Source organism: Pseudophryne corroboree, chromosome 12 (assembly GCF_028390025.1).
Source record: "Pseudophryne corroboree isolate aPseCor3 chromosome 12, aPseCor3.hap2, whole genome shotgun sequence".
NCBI lineage: Eukaryota > Metazoa > Chordata > Amphibia > Anura > Myobatrachidae > Pseudophryne > Pseudophryne corroboree.
In genome coordinates this window covers 8,370,342-8,391,373 of record NC_086455.1, presented here as the reverse complement: position 1 = coordinate 8,391,373, position 21,032 = coordinate 8,370,342, and the positions used below count along the sequence as shown (strand labels likewise).

General features: G+C 48.2%; 1 protein-coding gene and 1 long non-coding RNA gene across 9 annotated transcripts in view; one reads left to right on the top strand and one right to left on the bottom strand.

The window, feature by feature from the left end:
* Window positions 1-21,032, bottom strand: part of ANKRD35 (ankyrin repeat domain 35) — a 51,904-nt gene that overhangs the window by 905 nt on the left and 29,967 nt on the right. For 3 of the 4 annotated variants that reach the window (XM_063946878.1, XM_063946879.1, XM_063946876.1), the window contains exons 2-12: window positions 18,699-18,829; window positions 17,318-17,406; window positions 14,879-14,943; window positions 14,118-14,175; window positions 13,428-13,501; window positions 12,804-12,910; window positions 10,638-10,819; window positions 6,587-6,627; window positions 2,179-4,404; window positions 928-1,017; window positions 191-256 (exon numbers count right to left, since the gene is read on the bottom strand). In XM_063946878.1, coding sequence (XP_063802948.1) covers window positions 191-256; window positions 928-1,017; window positions 2,179-4,404; window positions 6,587-6,627; window positions 10,638-10,819; window positions 12,804-12,910; window positions 13,428-13,501; window positions 14,118-14,175; window positions 14,879-14,943; window positions 17,318-17,406; window positions 18,699-18,829 — 3,129 coding nt within the window. The remainder of the gene's footprint in view (window positions 1-190; window positions 257-927; window positions 1,018-2,178; window positions 4,405-6,586; window positions 6,628-10,637; window positions 10,820-12,803; window positions 12,911-13,427; window positions 13,502-14,117; window positions 14,176-14,878; window positions 14,944-17,317; window positions 17,407-18,698; window positions 18,830-21,032) is intronic. The other variant, XM_063946877.1, reaches the window with a different exon arrangement.
* Window positions 1-21,032, top strand: part of LOC134980185 (uncharacterized) — a 42,817-nt gene that overhangs the window by 18,843 nt on the left and 2,942 nt on the right. For all 5 annotated transcript variants that reach the window (XR_010190348.1, XR_010190349.1, XR_010190347.1 and 2 more), the window contains exon 5: window positions 18,664-18,849. This is a non-coding gene — a long non-coding RNA (uncharacterized LOC134980185). The remainder of the gene's footprint in view (window positions 1-18,663; window positions 18,850-21,032) is intronic.

Below are 21,032 nucleotides of genomic sequence, written 5' to 3'. Positions count from 1 at the left end.
AATGGTGCCAGATGCTGCAGCTGACAGGGGCCTGCACGCAACATTGCAAGCCCCATTCTTGCACCTGCGCAGTCCCCAAACATCGCATTTGTATGCAGGTTTTTGCAAGTCATTTCTCTGCAGGTTTGACCTCAAAATTTACAGCGGAACTGATTTTAAGCGCAAATCCAGGAGTGTATTGTCCCCTTACCTGAGCTGCATTCAGCAGATGAGTTCTGTATACGGAGATGATTTCCTCGTGCCGCTTGTTGGTGTCCTGTGGAGAACAGGGAAATTCTGCGTCATGTACAGTAATATCCCAGTGATCACACGCCTCACACTTCCTTAATACTTTAAGCAAACTGTTCACATAACACCATAGTAAATGAGCATTAGCCTAGCTGCCGCCGCACAGTGCCGCAAATTAATAAACGCAGTTGAACCTTGAATTATTTGCGTTCACTGATGATCATGTGATAAGCAATAAGTTGTTCAGTCAACTTAGAGGAGGAAATGCCACCCTGACGTGTGCAATTAAATCTCTGATTAACTGCACAAAGTGGCATGAAGTGATGCTCTGGGATCAGTTCACTAATCCGCAATGGTGGCGATGTATTGGCATGCAAATCTCGCCAATGGTACTGTAACTCGTCCCCCGTCCTCCCCACCCCCACCCCGTGGCCAGATCTCGGCCCGGACTCCTGTATTATGGGGTTGCAAACAATTGAATTGACGCCAGTGTATTTTATTCCTGTTCAAATATACAAGAAACAGGCAAAGTGAAAATATATGGAAGAGTGCCCCCTGGTGGGGAAATTGTTCTAGAGTTTAGCTGTCCTTGTAATCAAAACAGCATGAGGACTCTCCCAGACAGATTTGAAACCGCTAGCAATAAACTTTCCACCTCTCGGTGACCAGATCCAACAATTTTAATGCACAGTCACTTGCCTTGAGTTGGCCAGCTAGCTCCTCACATTGTCTCTGGTGTTGGTCGATCACTTTTGTCAGGGACTCCAATTCCTTCATTGATTCCTCCATCTTAGAAAAAGAGGAGTCGCGTTTAATTCATTAACATTTACTTATGTAGCGCCAGCAGCGGCACATGTAATACTATTCTCAGCGAAACGTTAATCTTATTCAAAAGGACCCAAATTAGACTGCAGAAGTGAACCAGAACTGGTTGTTACTCCTCCACCGGCTGAATGTCTATAGATAAAATCTGTATATTAGTAAAAAAAAAAAAAGTTATAAATGGGTACATTACCCGTATTAATCATTTTAGCATACTTTCTCACACTTATTTATTTGCTATTCCTATTAGTATCTTGAATTTTTATCTACAACGAAGTAATCCATGCAAGGTCATTCATTCCCCTTTCAGACATCAGACCCTGGAAATTGCTGGGTCTAGCAAGCTGGCAATTTGCCGGGTCTCAGCCCGTTCCTGGTAAGGAGCAGGTTGGGGACCTGGGACTTAGTCCTTGGTCGTTTCCTTTTAAACATACAAAAATGTTGGTGCACGTTCACGTGCAAAAACCCTGGATATATGTGCTAGAGTGAAAGCGATATCACAAAACTGAAATGCAACAGTGTGCCTGAGTATATCCACTAGCACTCCTGTGATCCCTTCAGTTTACCAAGCTTCTGATCACTAGCCCCCCTGTGCCCCTACCTGCATTACCCTAAATACTACAACCCTTGCCCCTAAGGCTGGTTAAGGCTATCTCCGTCTATGGACCTGATACAAAACAAAGCATGTGTCAAGATGCGAAACGCGTTATTCCTCTCAGATTAAGTTTAAAAAAATAACCGTGTGGGAACAAGGTGTATTTTATGATTGCCAAGGATTTACACCGTTGACATTATTTATTTATTACAGCAATAAATTCTTACACAGTCCGTAATACCAGTAAATCCTAGTAGAGGAACCAGGCTGTCAGGGTGGATGCGATTTAAGACTAGCTATTAAATATTCTACTATTTTTATACTTTTTTTTATATCCCTTTGGGAATTCTCCAATTTTCTTTGTTTCCTTTATCCTGGGTGAAGATGTAAGATGCTAAATGATATTTATGGTCTTGTGTTGTCTACTATAATTTATAGACCCTAATTTGAAACATATGTCTTAGGGCATGTTGACAAGTGAAACCTGTTTGGAAATAATAATTGAGATACATCACCCAGGTTGTCTTGCTTACCTTCTCCTGTTTCTCCTGTGAAGTCCTGGAGAGGTGGTCACACTTCTCACTGAGATGGCACTTCTCTTGTTCATATTTCTGGGACTTTATCTTCAGCTGCTCTGCCTCCTTCGTCAGCGTGGAAACTTTCTCCTCTAGAAACTTGACCTTATCCCTTTCAGATGCCAACATTCCTTTGCAGTTGTCGGCTACCTTTGAGGTCTCCATATATTTCACGGACAGCTCCTGGACTTCCTCTCGTAATTCTTGAAGTTGGATGTCTAAACCATGCCTGACTCTCTCAAACTCCTGTTTTGCGTTTGCTTCCTTGTGCCTTAATGCCTGTCTTTCTTCAGCCTCTTGTTCGAGTTGCTGTTTTAGCACTAGGATTTCTTTGCATTTCCCATCCAATGCCAGCTGGCACTCCTCGTTCTCTTCCTTTAGAGCTGTAACCACCCTTTCCAGGTCAGCCAAGCTGTTTTCGACTTCCTGTCTAGAGAAGCTGTTGGAAGTCTGGGCAGCCAGTTGCTCTTTGAGCTCGACCATGCTTCCCATGACTTGGAACAGCCTCTGTTTCAGATCCTCAGTTTCCCTGACCTTGGTGTGCAACTCGTTCTTTATTTCATTGAGGATATTTTTGTGCTCGGTCATTGATATCGTCTGGACCTGGTAATCTAGAAGCTTTTGGTTCTTTTTCTGTAAAGCAGCAGCTTGCTGTGTCAGTTCGTTGTATTTCCTTACAAGAGTTCCAACGTTCCAGTACAGCTCTTCCAAGACATCAGAGCTGAACGTCTTCACAACCCTGTTGCTTTCTTCTCTAATGATCTCCGTAGGGAAACTGTCCTGTAGCATGACCATTTCTTCCTTCTGAGCCTCCAGCCTTATGTTCAACTTCTTGAGTTTCTCCTGCTCTGCCAGCAGCTCATCCGACAGGGCTGAGATTTGGTGTTTGTAATCCTTGCATCGGATTTCCATTTCTTGCCTCATGACAAACTGCGACTGCATACTTTCTTGTAGTGCAAGGAGTCCTTCTTCCAAATTCTGCTTCTCCTGAATAACAAGGTCCATTTGGGTGAGGAGTTTGTCATGAGTCACCTTGAGAGATGACAACTCTGCTTCTAGTTCTGCTTGCTTTGATGGTTCTGTATTTTTTGCACAGCTACTGTCCTGCTCATTAACCTGCGACGGTATGCTGTTGAGTTGATTCGTAGTACTTTTAGTATGATATGTTAAGTCATTCTGTAAACAAGGCACATTGGCTTCCACTGGAAGGTTGGCTTTGGTGGACATCCTCATAGTTATGTGTCCATTGTTTTGCTTACCTGTGGGACTGTTGCCAAGACCAGAGTCAGTATTCCCTGATGTGGCAGTGGCCAGATTGTCTTTCGGTCGTTCAATATTAGTGATATAGTTCTCTATGGCAGGAATAGTGGTCTTCCAATAATCTACATTTTTTTGTAGGACCTCTTTTGGCACATAACTAGAGCCTCTATTTGATACTTCATTGCCTGGTCTTATTTCTACATTAACGCAATCACTTTTCAGTTTTTTTAGTAACTCATTCAGTACATGGTTGTCTGGCAAGGATTGGCCGTTATCAAGTCTCTTTGTGTGGACAGTTTTGGCCTTTTCTTCCTTCCCCTGGAGTTTTTGCAGTACCACCAGCAACTCTTCCTTTTCACACATCACCTCTGAGATCTGTTCCTGCAGATCTTCCACCACTGCACTCTGTATCCGCTTTCGCTTCTCGAACTGTGACATTACTTCCCTCATGTTCTCCAGGTGGCCTTCCAACTCTGTAACTCTCCTCCGTGCACTCTCCTCCCTTTCTCTTGCTGCAGAGGCTTGACCCTGGAGATGTCTCATCTCCTCTCTGTGTCGTTCTTCCAGCTTTTCGGTCTCTGTAGTCCGGTCATTGAGCGCTTTGATCTTATCTTCCTGAAGATTTCGTTCTTCTGCTTGACGATCTTGGAAGGATTTAACCTGCTCGAGAACTCGAGTTAAGAGATTGCAGGTGTCTGAGATATGATATTCTTCTGCCTTAGCTCCCGGTGTCTCAGTCTGGTCATCTAGAAGACCATCAAGTGTGCCGGCAAGTTCTCGGATTCTGCTGTTCTCATTTGATAGAGTCTCAAGTTCTTGGGTCTTCATCATTAATTCGCCTTGTAGCCATACACCCCGTTTTTGCTCTTCATCGTATCTTTTCTTCCATATGTTGACCAGCTCATGTTCTTTGCTTGGAGTCTGCTGTAGAGAAATGAAAATATGCACGTTATCAGTATACAGTGCATTATATAGCTCCTGGTAACACCATTGTGCATTATATCGTGATCAAAGCTAATATCTGACATTACAGCACCTACATGTTTCACAGCACAGAGTAATATTGTCTGGTAATCAGTGGTGGTGGGTTCTGTATATTAGGTCGACATGATAATGTCGACATGTTCAGAATTTTTAAGATCAATTTTTTTTTAATGGACACTTCACTGCCAAGGATGAGTGGGTCTAATCACCCACAGCTTTAAGGTATATGCAGCAAAGTGGTTAATGGGTTCAAAGTCTTCAGGTGCAATTTAATTCAAAATGGGAAGTCTTGTTGTATCACACACAAATACAACAAGAAACGTATTTCTTTCTGCAATGCTTACAGACACAGATATGCACATATATTTGTTCTAAGCAGTACGTAGAGGGCCTAATTCAGTGATGTACACAGAACACACAGCTACTACTACTGATACCCAGCTCCCGCTGCCTGCCCAAGCCTACCCGCTGCGGGGCACTGCTGTGACGAGGACTGGCACTTTAGAGCCTCTGTCTAAGCTCCAGCCCCTGCAGCTAATAAAGGAAGTGTCCTCTGAGCACCGTCCACTACTCTCCCGCTGCTGAAATCCATCACTACAAGTGTCCACGACTGCTCTGTACATACAGCACCACTGGGCGCGGTGGCTTTACCGAGACACCACGGACATACGACATATACCATTCATACTGTGGTGAGATCACGCTCATTTTCATGTTTAACGCTGATGATCACAGATATAAGTAGCTGATAACTTTACTATGGTGATCCACTGATGTGGTATTAGCAGTGCTGCAAGTATGGCGGTACGGGGCAGTGCTGCAAGTATGGCGGTACTGTGTACCGGTGAGAAATTGACAGCCCGTACGCAGTCCCCCTGGCAGTCCACCTTACTTGCAGCTGCTGCTGTGTGTGTGTGTAAGGGGAGGGAGAGCACGGCGCGCACCTCTCCTGCCCCTCACTGCTCAGTCTGGCGGCGGCATGTAGGATCTCAAACCAGCCACCAGTTTGTGAGCCAATCAGAGCTCGCGGACCGGCAGCTGCGGCTCCAGATTGGCTGCCAGACCTCGAGCTTTGATTGGCTCATGAACCGGCGCGTGGTTTGAGATGCACGCCGCCGCCACCGGACTGATCACTGAGGGGCAGGAGAGGTGTGCGCTGCGCTCTCCTCCCCTGACATACACACAGAAGCAGCAAGCAGCGGTGAGCGGCACTGTGGAGGGGCATGTGTGTACCTGGCACTGTGTGGGGGGCATGTGTGTACCTGGCACTGTGGGGGGGCATGTGTGTACCTGGCACTGTGGGGGGGCATGTGTGTACCTGGCACTGTGGGGGGGGGGGCATTTGTGTATCTGGCACTGGGGGGTTATATCTGGCACTGTGGGGGCATGTGTGTATCTGACACTGTGGAGGCATGTGTGTATCTGGCACTGCACTACTGGGTACATATGTGTATCTGGCACTATTGGGGGCATATGTGTATCTGGCACTGCACTTTTGGGGGCGTATGTGTATCTGGCACTGCACCATTGGGTTCATTTGTGTATCTGGCCCCCCATATGTGTATCACCCCCCCATTTTCATTGGCCACACCCCGTGTGGCATGTGGCCACACCCATTTTTTGGCACTCACACACAGTACCACTAAGACATTTTTTTCTACTTGCACCACTGGGTATTAGGAGACTAGTTCATTGCTGAATTGCTTTCACTGTTTGGCTGCGTAGAGACTGATAGCAACATGTGAGCGTCTCCACAGCCTCTAGCAGGATTATACACTGCTTCTACCAAGGACCTCTGTAACAAGCTGACAGCTACCCTGGCACAGTAATATAATACCCCTTTTCACCTGCCGCAAAAACCTAGGTTATAGCCGGGTCTACCCCGGTCACAGCTTGGTGTCAAAGGGTCCTTGAAAAATGATTCAGGTCGAGTGACCCAGGTAAGAGTGCAGTGTAAACTGCTCCACCCGGGTTATCCGGCCCAGGTTATGCTTAAAAGCTGCGGATTGTCTGTGTATGCAGAGTGTCTGTGAGTGAAGCGCAGGGCAGGGAACTCAATATGACACGTGGTGAAGGACACATTACCAGTCCTCCACAGGGAAGTAAATAATAGCGGACATACCTTGGAAGCGGACAGGTTTTCAGCACTTCGAGCAGACTGTTCTGTAGGAAGAATCAGAACACATGAGCATTTCCCACCCTTTGTTCCTCAGTATGAATAAAGAGCATTAGAGACAATGGGTAAAATATTATTATGACATGATTTTCTACTGAGACAATTCTGGTTTGTTTGGTTTTTGTTTTTGTTTCTAGACAATCATTAATTTTCGTGCTCGCAAAAAAAGTCTTCAGTTCTTGTCGGAATTTCATGCTGCCGTTTCTATAGGAAATAATGGGATAGAAGGGAATTCTGCTATAAATACATAGGAGTGCGCCCTCTAGTGGCCACATTATCACAGACGGCAGAAAATGGCTTTATGGATACACCGACATATGATCTAATGATTGTAGGCTGGAGGATAACGTTATCTGATTCAGAAGCAAGTACCTTATAAGATCTATGGTGTTTTATACAATATCTTTTTTTTTCGGTTTAGTGCACTCATTATGTTCATCTGCTATCGGGATGTAGTTAAAATGTTGACACACCAATTTCAGCAGTTATGTTGACATTGTTGAAATGTCTGCATTTAATGCCGGCATCTGCAGAATGTCAACATGTGATATGTCGACATTCTGCAGGGACCAAAGGGTTAGGGCTAGGCAGCACAGTGAAAGGTTAGGGTTAGGCTATGGGAGGGAAGGCCTAGGCACAATCGGGAGGGTTAGGATTTGGTTGTGGGAGGGGAAGTTAGGGTTAAGCACTAGGGAGAGGGTTAGGGTTAGTCTGCAGCAGGGGAAGGGTTAGGGTTAGGCAGTAGGGGGAGAGTTAGGTTTATGTACTAGAGAGAGGCTTAGGGTTAGGCTACAGGAGGGGAGGTAATGGTTAGGCACTAGGGGAGGTGTTAGGGTTAGGCCACGGGAGGGGAAGATTAGGGTTAGGCACTATGGTTAGGGTTAGGCTACAGGAGGGGAGGTAATGGTTAGGCACTAGGGGAGGTGTTAGGGTTAGGCCACAGGAGGGGAAGATTAGGGTTAGGCACTATGGTTAGGGTTAGGCTACAGGAGGGGAGGTAATGGTTAGGCACTAGGGGAGGTGTTAGGGTTAGGCCACAGGAGGGGAAGATTAGGGTTAGCCACTATGGTTAGGGTTAGGCTACAGGAGGGGAGGTAATGGTTAGGCACTAGGGAGGTGTTAGGGTTAGGCCACGGGAGGGGAAGATTAGGGTTAGGCATTATGGTTAGGCTGCAGGAGAGGAAGGGTATGGGTTAGGCACTAGGGTGAGGGTCATGGGTTAGGATACATGAGATGATTAGGGTTAGGCACTAGAGGGAGTCTTAGGGCAAGTCTGCGAGAGGGGAGGTTAGGGTTAGGCGCTAGTAATGGGAGGGTTAGGGTTATGCTGAGGGATGGGAAGGTTAGGGTTAAGCACTAGGTCTGTTGGGCTACAGGAGGGGAAGGTTAGGGCTAAGCACTAGGTGTGGAGGTTAGGGTTACTCACTAGGAGGAAGGTTAGGATTAGGCTATAAGAGGAGAAGATAGGGTTAGGCACTAGGGGCAGGGATATGGTGTGGGAAGGGAAAGCTAGGGCTAGACAATAGGGGGAGGGTTAGGGTTATGCTGTGGGATGGGGGAGGATTAGGCTACAGGAGGGGAAGGTTTGGGTTAGGCACTAGGTGTGGAGGTTAGGATTAGGCACTAGGACAGGGTTATGGTTAGGCTACAGGAGGGGAAGGTTTGGGTAGGCACTAGGTGTGGAGGTTAGGATTTGGCATTAGGGGGTGGGGGAGGATTAGTCTACAGGAGGGAAAGTTATGGGTTAGGCCAGTGATGGCTAACCTTGACACTCCAGCTGTTGTTGAACTACACATCCCAGCATGCCCTGCATCAGTTTTAGCATGGCCAAATAGCAAAACTGTAGCAGGGCATGCTGGGATGTGTAGTTCAACAACACCTGGAGTGTCAAGGTTAGCCATCAAAGGGTTAGGCACTAGGTGTAGAGGTTAGGATTAGGCACTAGGGGAGGGTTATGGTTAGGCTACAGGAGGGGAAGGTTTGGGTTAGGCACTAGGACAGGGTTATGGTTAGGCTACAGGAGGGGAAGGTTTGGGTTAGGCACTAGGTATGGAGGTTAGGATTAGGCACTAGGGGAGGGTTAGGAGTAGGCTACAGGAGGGAAAGGTTTGCGTTAGGCACTAGGTGTGGAGGTTAGGATTAGGCACTAGGGGGAGGGTTAGAATTAGGCTACAGGAGGGGAAGGTTTGGGTTAGGCACTAGGTGTGGAGGTTAGGATTAGGCACTAGGACAGGGTTAGGATTTGTCCACAGGAGGGGAAGGTTAAGTTAGGCACTGGGGGGGGTTCGGTAGGGTTATGCTGGGGTATGGGAAGGCTAGGGTTAGGCACTAGGGGGGAGCATTAGGCTGCGGGAGGCGAGGGTTAGGTACTAGGGGGGAGGATTAGGCTGCGGGAGGGAAGGATTAGGTACTAGGGTGAGGATTAGGCTGCTGGAGGGAAGGGTTAGGTACTAGGGGGGAGGATTAGGCTGCGGGAGGGAAGGGTTAAGTACTAGGGTGAGGATTATGCTGCTGGAGGGAAGGGTTAGGTACTAGGGGGGAGGATTAGGCTACGGGAGGGAAGGGTTAAGTACTAGGGTGAGGATTAGGCTGCGGGAGGGAAGGGTTAGGTACTAGGGGGGAGAATTAGGCTGCGGGAGGGAAGGTTAAGGTACTAAGGGGGAGGTTTAGGCTGCGGGAGGGAATGGTTAGGTACTAGGGGGAGGGTTAGGCTGCGGGAGAGAAGGGTTAGGTACTAGGGGGGAGGATTAGGCTGCGGGAGGGAAGGATTAGGTACTAAGGTGGAGGGTTAGGTACTAGGGCGAAAGTTAGGCTACGGGAGGGGAAGGTTAGGTACTAGAGGGGAGGATTAGGCTGCGGGAGGGGAAGGTTAGGTACTAGGGGGGAGGATTAGGCTGCGGGAGGGAAGGGTTGGGTACTAGAGGGAAGGGTTAGGTACTAGGGGGGAGGGATAGGCTACGGGAGGGAAGGGTTAGGTACTAGGGGCGAGGATTAGGCTGCGGGAGGGGAGGTTAGGCACTAGGGGGAGGATTAGACTGCGGGAGGGGAGGGTTAGGCACTAGGGGGGAGGATTAAGCTGCGGGAGGGGAGGGTTAGGCACTAGGGGGGAGGATTAGGCTGCGGGAGGGGAGGGTTAGGCATTAGTGGGGAGGATTAGGCTGCGGGAGGGGAGGGTTAGGTACTAGGGGGGAGCATTAGGCTGCGGGGGGAAGGGTTAGGTACTAGGGGGCAGGATTAGGCTGCGTGAGGGAAGGGTTAGGTACTAGTGGGGAAGATTAGGCTGCGGGTGGGGAGTGTTAGGTACTAGGGCGGAGGATTAGTCTGCGGGAGAGAAGGGTTAGGTACTAGGGGGAGGTTTAGGCTGCGGGAGGGAAGGGTTAGGTACTAGGGGGGGAGGATTAGGCTGCGCGAGGGAAGGGTTAGGTACTAGGGAGGAGGATTAGTCTACGGGAGGGAAGGGTTAGGTACTAGGGTGGAGGATTAGTCTACGGGAGAGAAGGGTTAGGTAGTAGGGAGGAGGATTAGTCTACGGGAGGGAAGGGTTAGGTACTAGGGGGAGGGTTAGGTACTAGGGGTGAGGTTTAGGCTGCGGGAGGGAAGGGTTAGGTACTAGGGGGGAGGGTTAGGTACTAGGGGGGAGGTTTAGGCTGCGGGAGGGAAGGGTTAGGTACTAGGGGGGAGGTATAGGCTGCGGGAGAGAAGGGTTAGGTACTAGGGGGATGGTTAACATTAGGAGCATGTCAGCATTTCAACCGTTTCGATATTATAGGAGTCAACATTCTAATAACGTCAACAAATGATGCCACACCACTGCTATCTGACTGTGCATTTGGGCCTAGTGGTAGCTAAAAATATTAGCACCTGGGTCAAGAGGGAAAACGTAACTGTATTAACCTGAAATCTTCATTTCCCTGAGCCCTATATCAGCTATACATCCTGAGCGGGTGCGACTCTTGCACAGCACCGGTTACATCACTGCACTTGGGCTGCGACTCACCGTTTTTCCTCCTGTCCAGTGCAGTCTGGATGAGTTTCTTGAGCGCTCCGTCCCTGGATAGATTGGCGTAATAGAGGGGGTCGTAGCCTTTACTGTCTTTGAGCCTGGGGTCGGCTCCCTTCGTGATCAATGTTTCTGCGGCCTGGATGTTATCTTTCTCACAGGCCAGGATCAGAGCGGTCCTGTCACACAGGGAACAGAGTCAGTGTACACTGGGGCTGCTAACGCATGTCTCAGGCCTCATCTACTTCATGACAGGTCTGCGCCACAGCCTCATATCTCACACAGAATAACGTCTGTACAGTTATTATATACATCTTACTGACACTGTGGTAGAACAATGCAAGTTACTGTCGGTAATATTCCATCAGGAAGAAACATATTTTCTGGGTTTGGGTATGTGTGACCGGCCAATCACGATACTGACGTCGGGATCCCAGCTGTTAGATGGGCAGCAGGGGGGCGAGCGCAACGTAGTCCCTTGCGGGCTCCGTGGCTCGCTGCGCTTGACACAGGTTGTATTCCCACTCTATGGGTGTTGTGGACACCTACGAGTGGGAATAGTCCCAGTTGGTCGGCATGCCAACCGCCGGGATAGTGAGGGTTCGGGATGTAAGTGCCATATTGTGAGACCGCCAGTCACATAACTACATCCCCTTTTCTGTTACTGAAAGTGTTTCTGTTATCTACACAGTGACAACGGACAATTTGTGGGCTGGCCCAATATTTATGAGAATGCAGCTTCAAATGTTGCCTAGCAGTGATGTCACTGGTTCCTAGTGACTGGATAGGCTGTACTCTCAGTGATGTCACTAATCACTAGTGAATGGATTGGCTGCACTCTCAGTGATGTCACTGGCTCCTAGTGACTGGATAGGCTGCTCTCTCAGTGATGTCACTGGCTCCTAGTGACTGGATAGGCCGCACTCTCAGTGTTGTCACTGGCTCCTAGTGACTGGATAGGCTGCTCTCTCAGTGATGTCACTGGCTCCTAGTAACTGGATAGGCCGCTCTCTCAGTGATGTCACTGGTTCTTAGTGACTGGATAAGGCTGCTCTCTCAGTGATGTCACTGGCTCCTAGTGACTGGATAGGCTGCTCTCTCAGTGATGTCACTGGCTCCTAGTGACTGGATAGGCTGCACTCTCAGTGATGTCACTGGCTCCTAGTGACTGGATAGGCTGCTCTCTCAGTGATGTCACTGGCTCCTAGTGACTGGATAGGCTGCTCTCTCAGTGATGTCACTGGCTCCTAGTGACTGCATAGGCTGCTCTCTCAGTGATGTCACTGGCTCCTAGTGACTGGATAGGCTGCTCTCTCAGTGATGTCACTGGCTCCTAGTGACTGGATAGGCTGCTCTCTCAGTGATGTCACTGGCTCCTAGTGACTGCATAGGCTGCTCTCAGTGATGTCACTGGCTCCTAGTGACTGGATAGGCTGCTCTCTCAGTGATGTCACTGGTTCCTAGTGACTGGATAAGGCTGCATTCTCAGTGATGTCACTTTTTCCTAGTAAAAGGGTTGTCTATATTCTCATTAATATTGGTGCATTTTTAACTACCCACTGAGTGCAGATGACTCATTTCAACAAAAACAAATTTATTTTTGTAGGTCATGTAATAATATAATTTGTCACTGAACACTTTTTTTAAAGACCGCATTCTAGATCATGGCTCCTTCACATATAGGGCCTTATTCACCTGCAAGCGCAGCCGCGATACACGTGCAGGTCCCCATCTGCGTGTGCGCAGGCCGGCCAATGCACTCACATCGCATTCACATGAACGCCGCTGCCTGATTGACAGGCAGAAGCGTTTGCGGAGCGGTCGGGGGCGGCAACCCAGCGTTGCGGGGGCGCGGCATCAGAAATGGGGGTGGGTTCAGGGCAGCCGTGTGACATCAAACTCGCCCGCTGCAATGGGAAACATGGCGGCATCCCAACTGCCTTTGCAGTCAGGCAGCGGAGGCACGGGGGGCTTACCTAATGATTGCATCACTGGCCGCCATTAGCATTCTGGACGGCTTTGGCCTGCGCTGGACGGACCCCAGCATGCCACTCTAGACAGTTGCAGTCTCGCTAATTTAGCAAAACTGCAACTGAAGCTGAATCGAGTCCTCAATCTGCACATGACCGGAACATTTTTATTACAGACCGGTAAATCTCTTACTTCTTCTCCCGGTCAGCGTGATCCAACTCTGCGCCGCGGTCCAGCAGCAAGGAGCAAACAGTCGGATGGTTGCGTAGTGCAGCGATCATAAGCGGCGTCCGTCCGTCCTGAACACGGAGAGATCACAAGACAAATCATTAACGCAATACTGGAAATCACGATTTACAATGAACTTTGGCAAATGCTATCTATAAATCAGGTGACTACTAATAAACGTCCTTGGTCATGTACACTTTAATGGCTGTGTAAAGTGCGTGGACGCAGAATGCGCTCAGTGCCAGTTATTTTGGGATTGCTTAATAGGAAAACGCTACTTATATTTGCTGCAACACAGAACTTCCCAGAACCGCATGATTTTCATCAAAATAAGTTCAACATTCCGGGGTCAGCGAAGGACCCTTCCTCTGTTGCTCAATGGCAGACACCCCCCACTATGGCTCACATCTGTCTCCCCCTCCTGTCACTCCTCTGAGCGTGGGATACTAGTGATATCCAACAAAACCTAGCTGATAAGAAAAGCCTTTGGAATTTCCTGTTCACATTCAAGAGATAACATTTACAGTGACACCAGAGAAATATATTGCATATGGCGGAGCCACGTCAACGTTAAAGGCATTAACTCACATCATCCACCGCATCCAAGATGGTGTCCTCTGCGTTGCATAGGAGTAGCACGCTGGAAACACAGCCCGACGTGGCTGGGATAGATAATGAGAAAAGATAATTATTACAGTTTTATAACAATATATTACAATAAATACATTAAATAGGGGCCTATTCATTACCGCTAAAGGGCACGTTACACATGCGGAAACGACTGCTAGAAGAAACAGGCTCGTGGATTTTCATCGAGCAGACAGAACCGACACCATCTTGAGACAGTGATAGACCTGCAGGGATCCATCCGCCTCCTCCGGCCCTACTAGTGCGTATGCGTGGACTATTTCCCCGCATGCACATGTATTCTGCCCCTCAAACTATCGCCCCCAGTTATTGGCAGTGAAAGCAGCTATCTGGTTCTGGGGCAGCTGCATTTCCAGATAGCTGTCCCAGAGTCATAGCAATACTGAATTTCTACGGTACATTGGTATCGGCTGATGCAATTTGCAGCAAACTGGATACTTCAGTAATGGTGGGGGCATCATGGTTTAATATTGAATAGGCCCCATCATGAGAATTAATCACATCAGTAAAGTCACCGTGATGACACTATCCGTATACTTCTGTACGCAGCCAGCGACATATTCCTTGTCATATTGTCCTGTCTGTTCGTAGCTCTAATTATCCCGAAACACCGTTCCCTCAGAGACTCACCAGCACAGTGTAATGGCGTACGGCTGTGGAAATCTATGGAATCTTCATGGGCTCCGCGCTGCAATAATACAGAACAGGATGAGACCCCCACGGCCTGGTCAGCTACCGCCTCATTCCACACACACCACGCCCCAAAGCAGCTTCATTTTAAAACTACCAGAACGCTTGTTGCACTACCCCCCATTTTGCATAGTAAGCCGCCAGCAATTGGCAAATGGCCGACCGCAATGGAGGGAACATTAAAAAAAAATATGCTAAATAACTTAAAAAGTTAAATTAAATGGTATATTATATTATTTAATAGTGGATGAGAAAATATCAGTAAATGGCGATAGGGCCCTTATATAAAGTGTACGTTATGTAAATGTTATGTCGGTTATTGTCGAATTCGCCTGGAAAGATCAGTGGATCTGGCATATTCTCCTTTGTGCCAGCGATGGAGTGACAAATGTTTCTGTGAAAATCGACCCTTCACAGATAACTTGTACACATTCTGATGTAAAACCCCCATTTACAATGTCACGGAGTCTGTTCCCAGCCAATGAGATCCTTGTCTGTCGGTGCATGGTACTCAGGGCGGAACGCTGCACTCCTGTCACATGAGAGCGCTCATACTGCAGCCTGTGTTCTGTGTGTGACGGGCACTCAGCCCTTCCCGTGGAATATAATGTGCCAGTGTGTACCGCTCTGTATGCTGCATTGTATGGGCACCCAAAGCTGACATGTGACACCAGCCAGAGGTGGGTACAGGGGCGACCTACCTGCAGGAGAAGCTTCACACATTCCGGGTGGCAATTACTTGAGGCCAAATGTAGTGCAGTGCAGCCTGCGGGAAACAGGGAGATCAGTGAGAGGGTATTACATGGGAAAAGCTGCGCCCTGTCTAAATAAGCGGGTACATTGATGAATGTGACACACAGGGAGCTGAGGGGCACTAGTAAATGTGACACATGGCACTGAGGGGACACTAATGAATGTGACACACATGGAGCTGAGGGGCACTAGTAAATGTGACACATGGCACTGAGGGGACACTAATGAATGTGACACACAGGGAGCTGAGGGGCACTAGTAAATGTGACACATGGCACTGAGGGGACACTAATGAATGTGACACACAGGGAGCTGAGGGGCACTAGTAAATGTGACACATGGCACTGAGGGGACACTAATGAATGTGACACACAGGGAGCTGAGGGGCACTAGTAAATGTGACACATGGCACTGAGGGGACACTAATGAATGTGACACACAGGGAGCTGAGGGGCACTAGTAAATGTGACACATGGCACTGAGGGGACACTAATGAATGTGACACACAGGGAGCTGAGGGGCACTAGTAAATGTGACACGTGGCGCTGAGGGGACACTAATGAATGTGACACACAGGGAGCTGAGGGGCACTAGTAAATGTGACACATGGCACTGAGGGGACACTAATGAATGTGACACACAGGGAGCTGAGGGGACACTAATGAATGTGACACATGGCGCTGAGGGGACACTAATGAATGTGACACAGGGAGCTGAGGAGACACCAATGAATGTGACACACATGGAGTTGAGGGGACACTATTATATGTGATGCATGGAGCTGAGGGGACACTAATGAATATAACACACGGAGCTGAAGGGACACTAATGAATATAACACACGGAGCTGAAGGGACACTAATGAATATAACACACGGAGTTGAGGGGACACTAATGAATATAACACACGGAGCTGAGGGGACACTAATGAATATAACACACGGAGCTGAGGGGACACTAATGAATATAACACACGGAGCTGAAGGGACACTAATGAATATAACACACGGAGTTGAGGGGACACTAATGAATATAACACACGGAGTTGAGGGGACACTAATGAATATAACACACGGAGTTGAGGGGACACTAATGAATATAACACACGGAGTTGAGGGGACACTAATGAATATAACACACGGAGCTGAAGGGACACTAATGAATATAACACACGGAGCTGAAGGGACACTAATGAATATAACACACGGAGCTGAGGGGACACTAATATATGTGATGCATGGAGCTGAGGGGACACTAATGAGTATAACACACGGAGCTGAGGGGACACTAATGAATATAACACACGGAGCTGAGGGGACACTAATATATGTGATGCATGGAGCTGAAGGGACACTAATGAGTATAACACACGGAGCTGAGGTGACACTAATATATGTGATGCATGGAGCTGAAGGGACACTAATTAATATAACACACGGAGCTGAGGGGACACTAATGAATGTGACACATGGAGATGAGGGGACACTAATTAATGTAACACACATGGAGCTGAGGGGACTCTAATGAATGTGACACACATGGAGATGAGGGGACACTAATTTATGTAACACACATGGAGCTGAGGGGACTCTAATGAATGTGACACACATGGAGCTGAGGGGACTCTAATGAATGTGACACACATGGAGCTGAGGGGACACTAATGAATGTGACACACACATGGAGTTGAGGGGACACTAATGAATATGACACACATGGAGCTGAGGGGAAACTTATGAATGTTACACATGGAGCTGAGGGGACACTAATGAATGTTACACATGGAGCTGAGGGGACACTAATGAATGTGACACAGACAGCTGAAGGGACACTTATGAATGTTACACATGGAGCTGAGGGGACACTAATGAATGTTACACATGGAGCTGAGGGGACACTAATTAACGTAACACACATGGAGATGAGGGGACACTAATGAATGTGACACACATGGAGATGAGGGGACACTAATTAATGTAACACACATGGAGCTGAGGGGACTCTAATGAATGTGACACACATGGAGATGAGGGGACACTAATTAATGTAACACACATGGAGCTGAGGGGACTCTAATGAATGTGACACACATGGAGCTGAGGGGACACTAATGAATATGACACACATGGAGCCGAGGGGAAACTTATGAATGTTACACATGAAGCTGAGGGGACACTAATGAATGTTACACATGGAGCTGAGGGGACACTAATGAATGTGACACAGACAGCTGAAGGGACACTTATGAATGTTACACATGGAGCTGAGGGGACACTAATGAATGTGACACATGGAGCTGAGGGGACACTAATAAATGTGACACATGGAGCTGAGGGGACACTAATTAATGGAATACACGACATTCTGGATCAAGTCAACCAATTTACCGTCATCTGTTTTGGCATTTATCTCCACTTTGTGAGATATAATCACGCTCATACAGTCCACAAGGCCCTTGGAAGCCGCAAGATGGAACCTGTAGGGCGAGAGTTACAGGGTTACGGGGTGAGGAGCGCTGACATGAGATGAGACTGGGGCTGACTCAGAAGTGGACGCTAGTCACACAGCGGCTGCGTCTTTGTTTTAGTGGCTGCATGAAATGATGCAAATAACAGACACCTCCTGCCGGCTTCTGTGGTCCGCTGCTGTATACCACATTGCTGCATCGGATCATCTGTGTGACCCTCAGGTCATTCAGGATGTCCGGATAATTCATGCAGCCAGTACCAGTGAGTCTGCATCCAAGGACACCCCAAAAATGTAACAGATGCCCCTGTTTTCTGGAACTGTGCACCACCATGCCTCCAAATGGCTGCAGACTGCTCCTCCCCTGATGTCTGCAGCTGTACTGTGGGCCTAATTCGTACCTGATCGCAGCAGCAAATTTGTTAGCTAATGGGCAAAACCATGTGCACTGCAGGTGGGGCAGATGTAACGTGTGCAGAGAGAGTTAGATTTGGGTGGGTTATATTGTCTCTGTGCAGGGTAAATACTGGCTGCTTTATTGTTACACTGCAATTTAGATTTCAGTTTGAACACACCCCACCCAAATCTAACTCTCTCTGCACATGTTACATCTGCCCCACCTGCAGTGCACATGGTTTTGCCCATTAGCTAACAAATGTGCTGCTGCAATCAGGTCTGAATTAGGCCCTGTGTCCATTATCGCTGTTTGTGATCTGCACGTGTGCAGTCCAGCTGCTGTGTAGATGACAAAAAAAATCGGAAAAGTGGGAAAACATCGCTCCAGCATCCACTTCAGAATCATCCCCACTAACCGAAACACTAGTCTACAGCATTCTACACCTGCTGCTCCGTCTTATATGAGGTTACAGCCATATCTGGGTGCATCTGCCATTGCAGGGCCTCACTTATGCAGCACAGCGCAACACAGCTTTGTCCTGCATGGTTGCACTGTTCCACTCTTGGGAGACACCCCTCCGACAGCCAGAAACGCGTCTAATGTGTGGAGAGGCGGACAGATATCAACAGTCGCACTTTGCAAACTCTCTTAAATCCTTTTCAGCAGTGACAATGGCGGTACACCGCTAATCACAAGGGGAGCCCTTAAAAATACACCCTCGGCGTAATGTTATCTCATTTCATACCTTCATTATGCAAAATGAAATATCACAAAACAAAGGCAAAGTCCTGCATTAAACGTTTGTATTAGTGTTTCTGTTACCTATTGCATGTTTATATACTATAATGTATTCCATTCCCCATAATGCAGGAACCATGCCCCGATCCCTGGCTCCCACTACTTACGCCGATTGCCCATTGGGACCGGTCTTGGTGGCTCGGATGGGCTTCTTGGACAGAAGTGAAGTGACCTTCTTCGCATCTCCCTTCTCCACAGCCTCCAAGAGCTTCTGGTCATGCTTGTCCCACTTGTCTACCTGCAGGAGAGATGGCACAGGTGAGTCGCTGCACGGGTAACGTGGCGCGCACATTTACAGAGCTATGACTGTCAGGGACGTCGCCTGCTACAGTGGCCGGGTTTACATGGATTGCCATAGTTTCATCAGTAATATATATGTAAACATGACAATGCTTCTGCTACATCTCCCCCACCTCCTCTCAGTAGCTCCCAATCATCTCTGTGGCCTTTCATACTATCCAATCATAGAGCAGAGCTTTCCAAATGTGGTCATCAAGGCACCCTAATTGTCCAGATTTTAAAGCTATCCATGGCTTAGCACAGATCGTTAAATCAAATTGGTTGAGGTACTAATTAAGTCACCTGTGGCCAAGCATGGATATACTTAAATCCTGGACTGTTTGGGTGCCTTGAGGACTGCGTTTGGGAACCTCTGCCATAGAGAATACTCAGAGTTACACCAACCCAGAGTTTCCCAAACGCAGTCTGTGTAAAACTCTAGATGACCCCCTTGGTGGCCCTGTTCTCTGGGGCTGAGCCATCATACTGTGCCCTATATCATATCTAGTAAAACTCTAGATGACCCCCTTGGTGGCCCCTGTTCTCTGGGGCTGAGCCATCATACTGTGCCCTATATCAGATCTAGTAAAACTCTAGATGACCCTCTTGGTGGCCCCTGTTCCCTGGGGCTGAGCCATCATACTGTGCCCTATATCAGATCTAGTAAAACTCTAGATGACCCCCTTGGTGGCCCCTGTTCTCTGGGGCTGAGCCATCATACTGTGCCCTATATCAGATCTGGTAAAACTCTAGATGACCCTCTTGGTGGCCCCTGTTCTCTGGGGCTGAGCCATCATACTGTGCCCTATATCAGATCTAGTAAAACTCTAGATGACCCTCTTGGTGGCCCCTGTTCTCTGGGGCTGAGCCATCATACTGTGCCCTATATAATATCTAGTAAAACTCTAGATGACCCCCTTGGTGACCCCTGTTCCCTGATGCTGAGCCATCATACTGTGCCCTATATAATATCTAGTAAAACTCTAGATGACCCCCTTGGTGGCCCCTGTTCCCTGATGCTGAGCCATCATATTGTGCCCTATATCAGATCTAGTAAAACTCTAGATGACCCCCTTGGTGGCCCCTGTTCTCTGGGGCTGAGCCATCATACTGTGCCCTATATCAGATCTAGTAAAACTCTAGATGACCCCCTTGGTGGCCCCTGTTCACTGGGGCTGAGCCATCATACTGTGCCCTATATCAGATCTAGTAAAACTCTAGATGACCCCCTTGGTGGCCCCTGTTCTCTGGGGCTGAGCCATCATACTGTGCCCTATATCAGATCTAGTAAAACTCTAGATGACCCCCTTGGTGGCCCCTGTTCTCTGGGGCTGAGCCATCATACTGTGCCCTATATCAGATCTAGTAAAACTCTAGATGACCCCCTTGGTGGCCCCTGTTCTCTGGGGCTGAGCCATCATACTGTGCCCTATATCAGATCTAGTAAAACTCTAGATGACCCCCTTGGTGGCCCCTGTTCTCTGGGGCTGAGCCATCATACTGTGCCCTATATCAGATCTGGTAAAACTCTAGATGACCCTCTTGGTGGCCCCTGTTCTCTGGGGCTGAGCCATCATACTGTGCCCTATATCAGATCTAGTAAAACTCTAGATGACCCTCTTGGTGGCCTCTGTTCTCTGGGGCTGAGCCATCATACTGTGCCCTATATAATATCTAGTAAAACTCTAGATGACCCCCTTGGTGGCCCCTGTTCTCTGGTGCTGAGCCATCATACTGTGCCCTATATCAGATCTAGTAAAACTCTAGATGACCCCCTTGGTGACCCCTGTTCCCTGATGCTGAGCCATCATACTGTGCCCTATATCAGATCTAGTAAAACTCTAGATGACCCCCTTGGTGGCCCCTGTTCTCTGGGGCTGAGCCATAATACTGTGCCCTATATCAGATCTAGTAAAACTCTAGATGACCCCCTTGGTGACCCCTGTTCCCTGATGCTGAGCCATCATACTGTGCCCTATATCAGATCTAGTAAAACTCTAGATGACCCCCTTGGTGGCCCCTGTTCTCTGGTGCTGAGCCATCATACTGTGCCCTATATCAGATCTAGTAAAACTCTAGATGACCCCCTTGGTGGCCCCTGTTCCCTGATGCTGAGCCATCATACTGTGCCCTATATCATATCTAGTAAAACTCTAGATGAC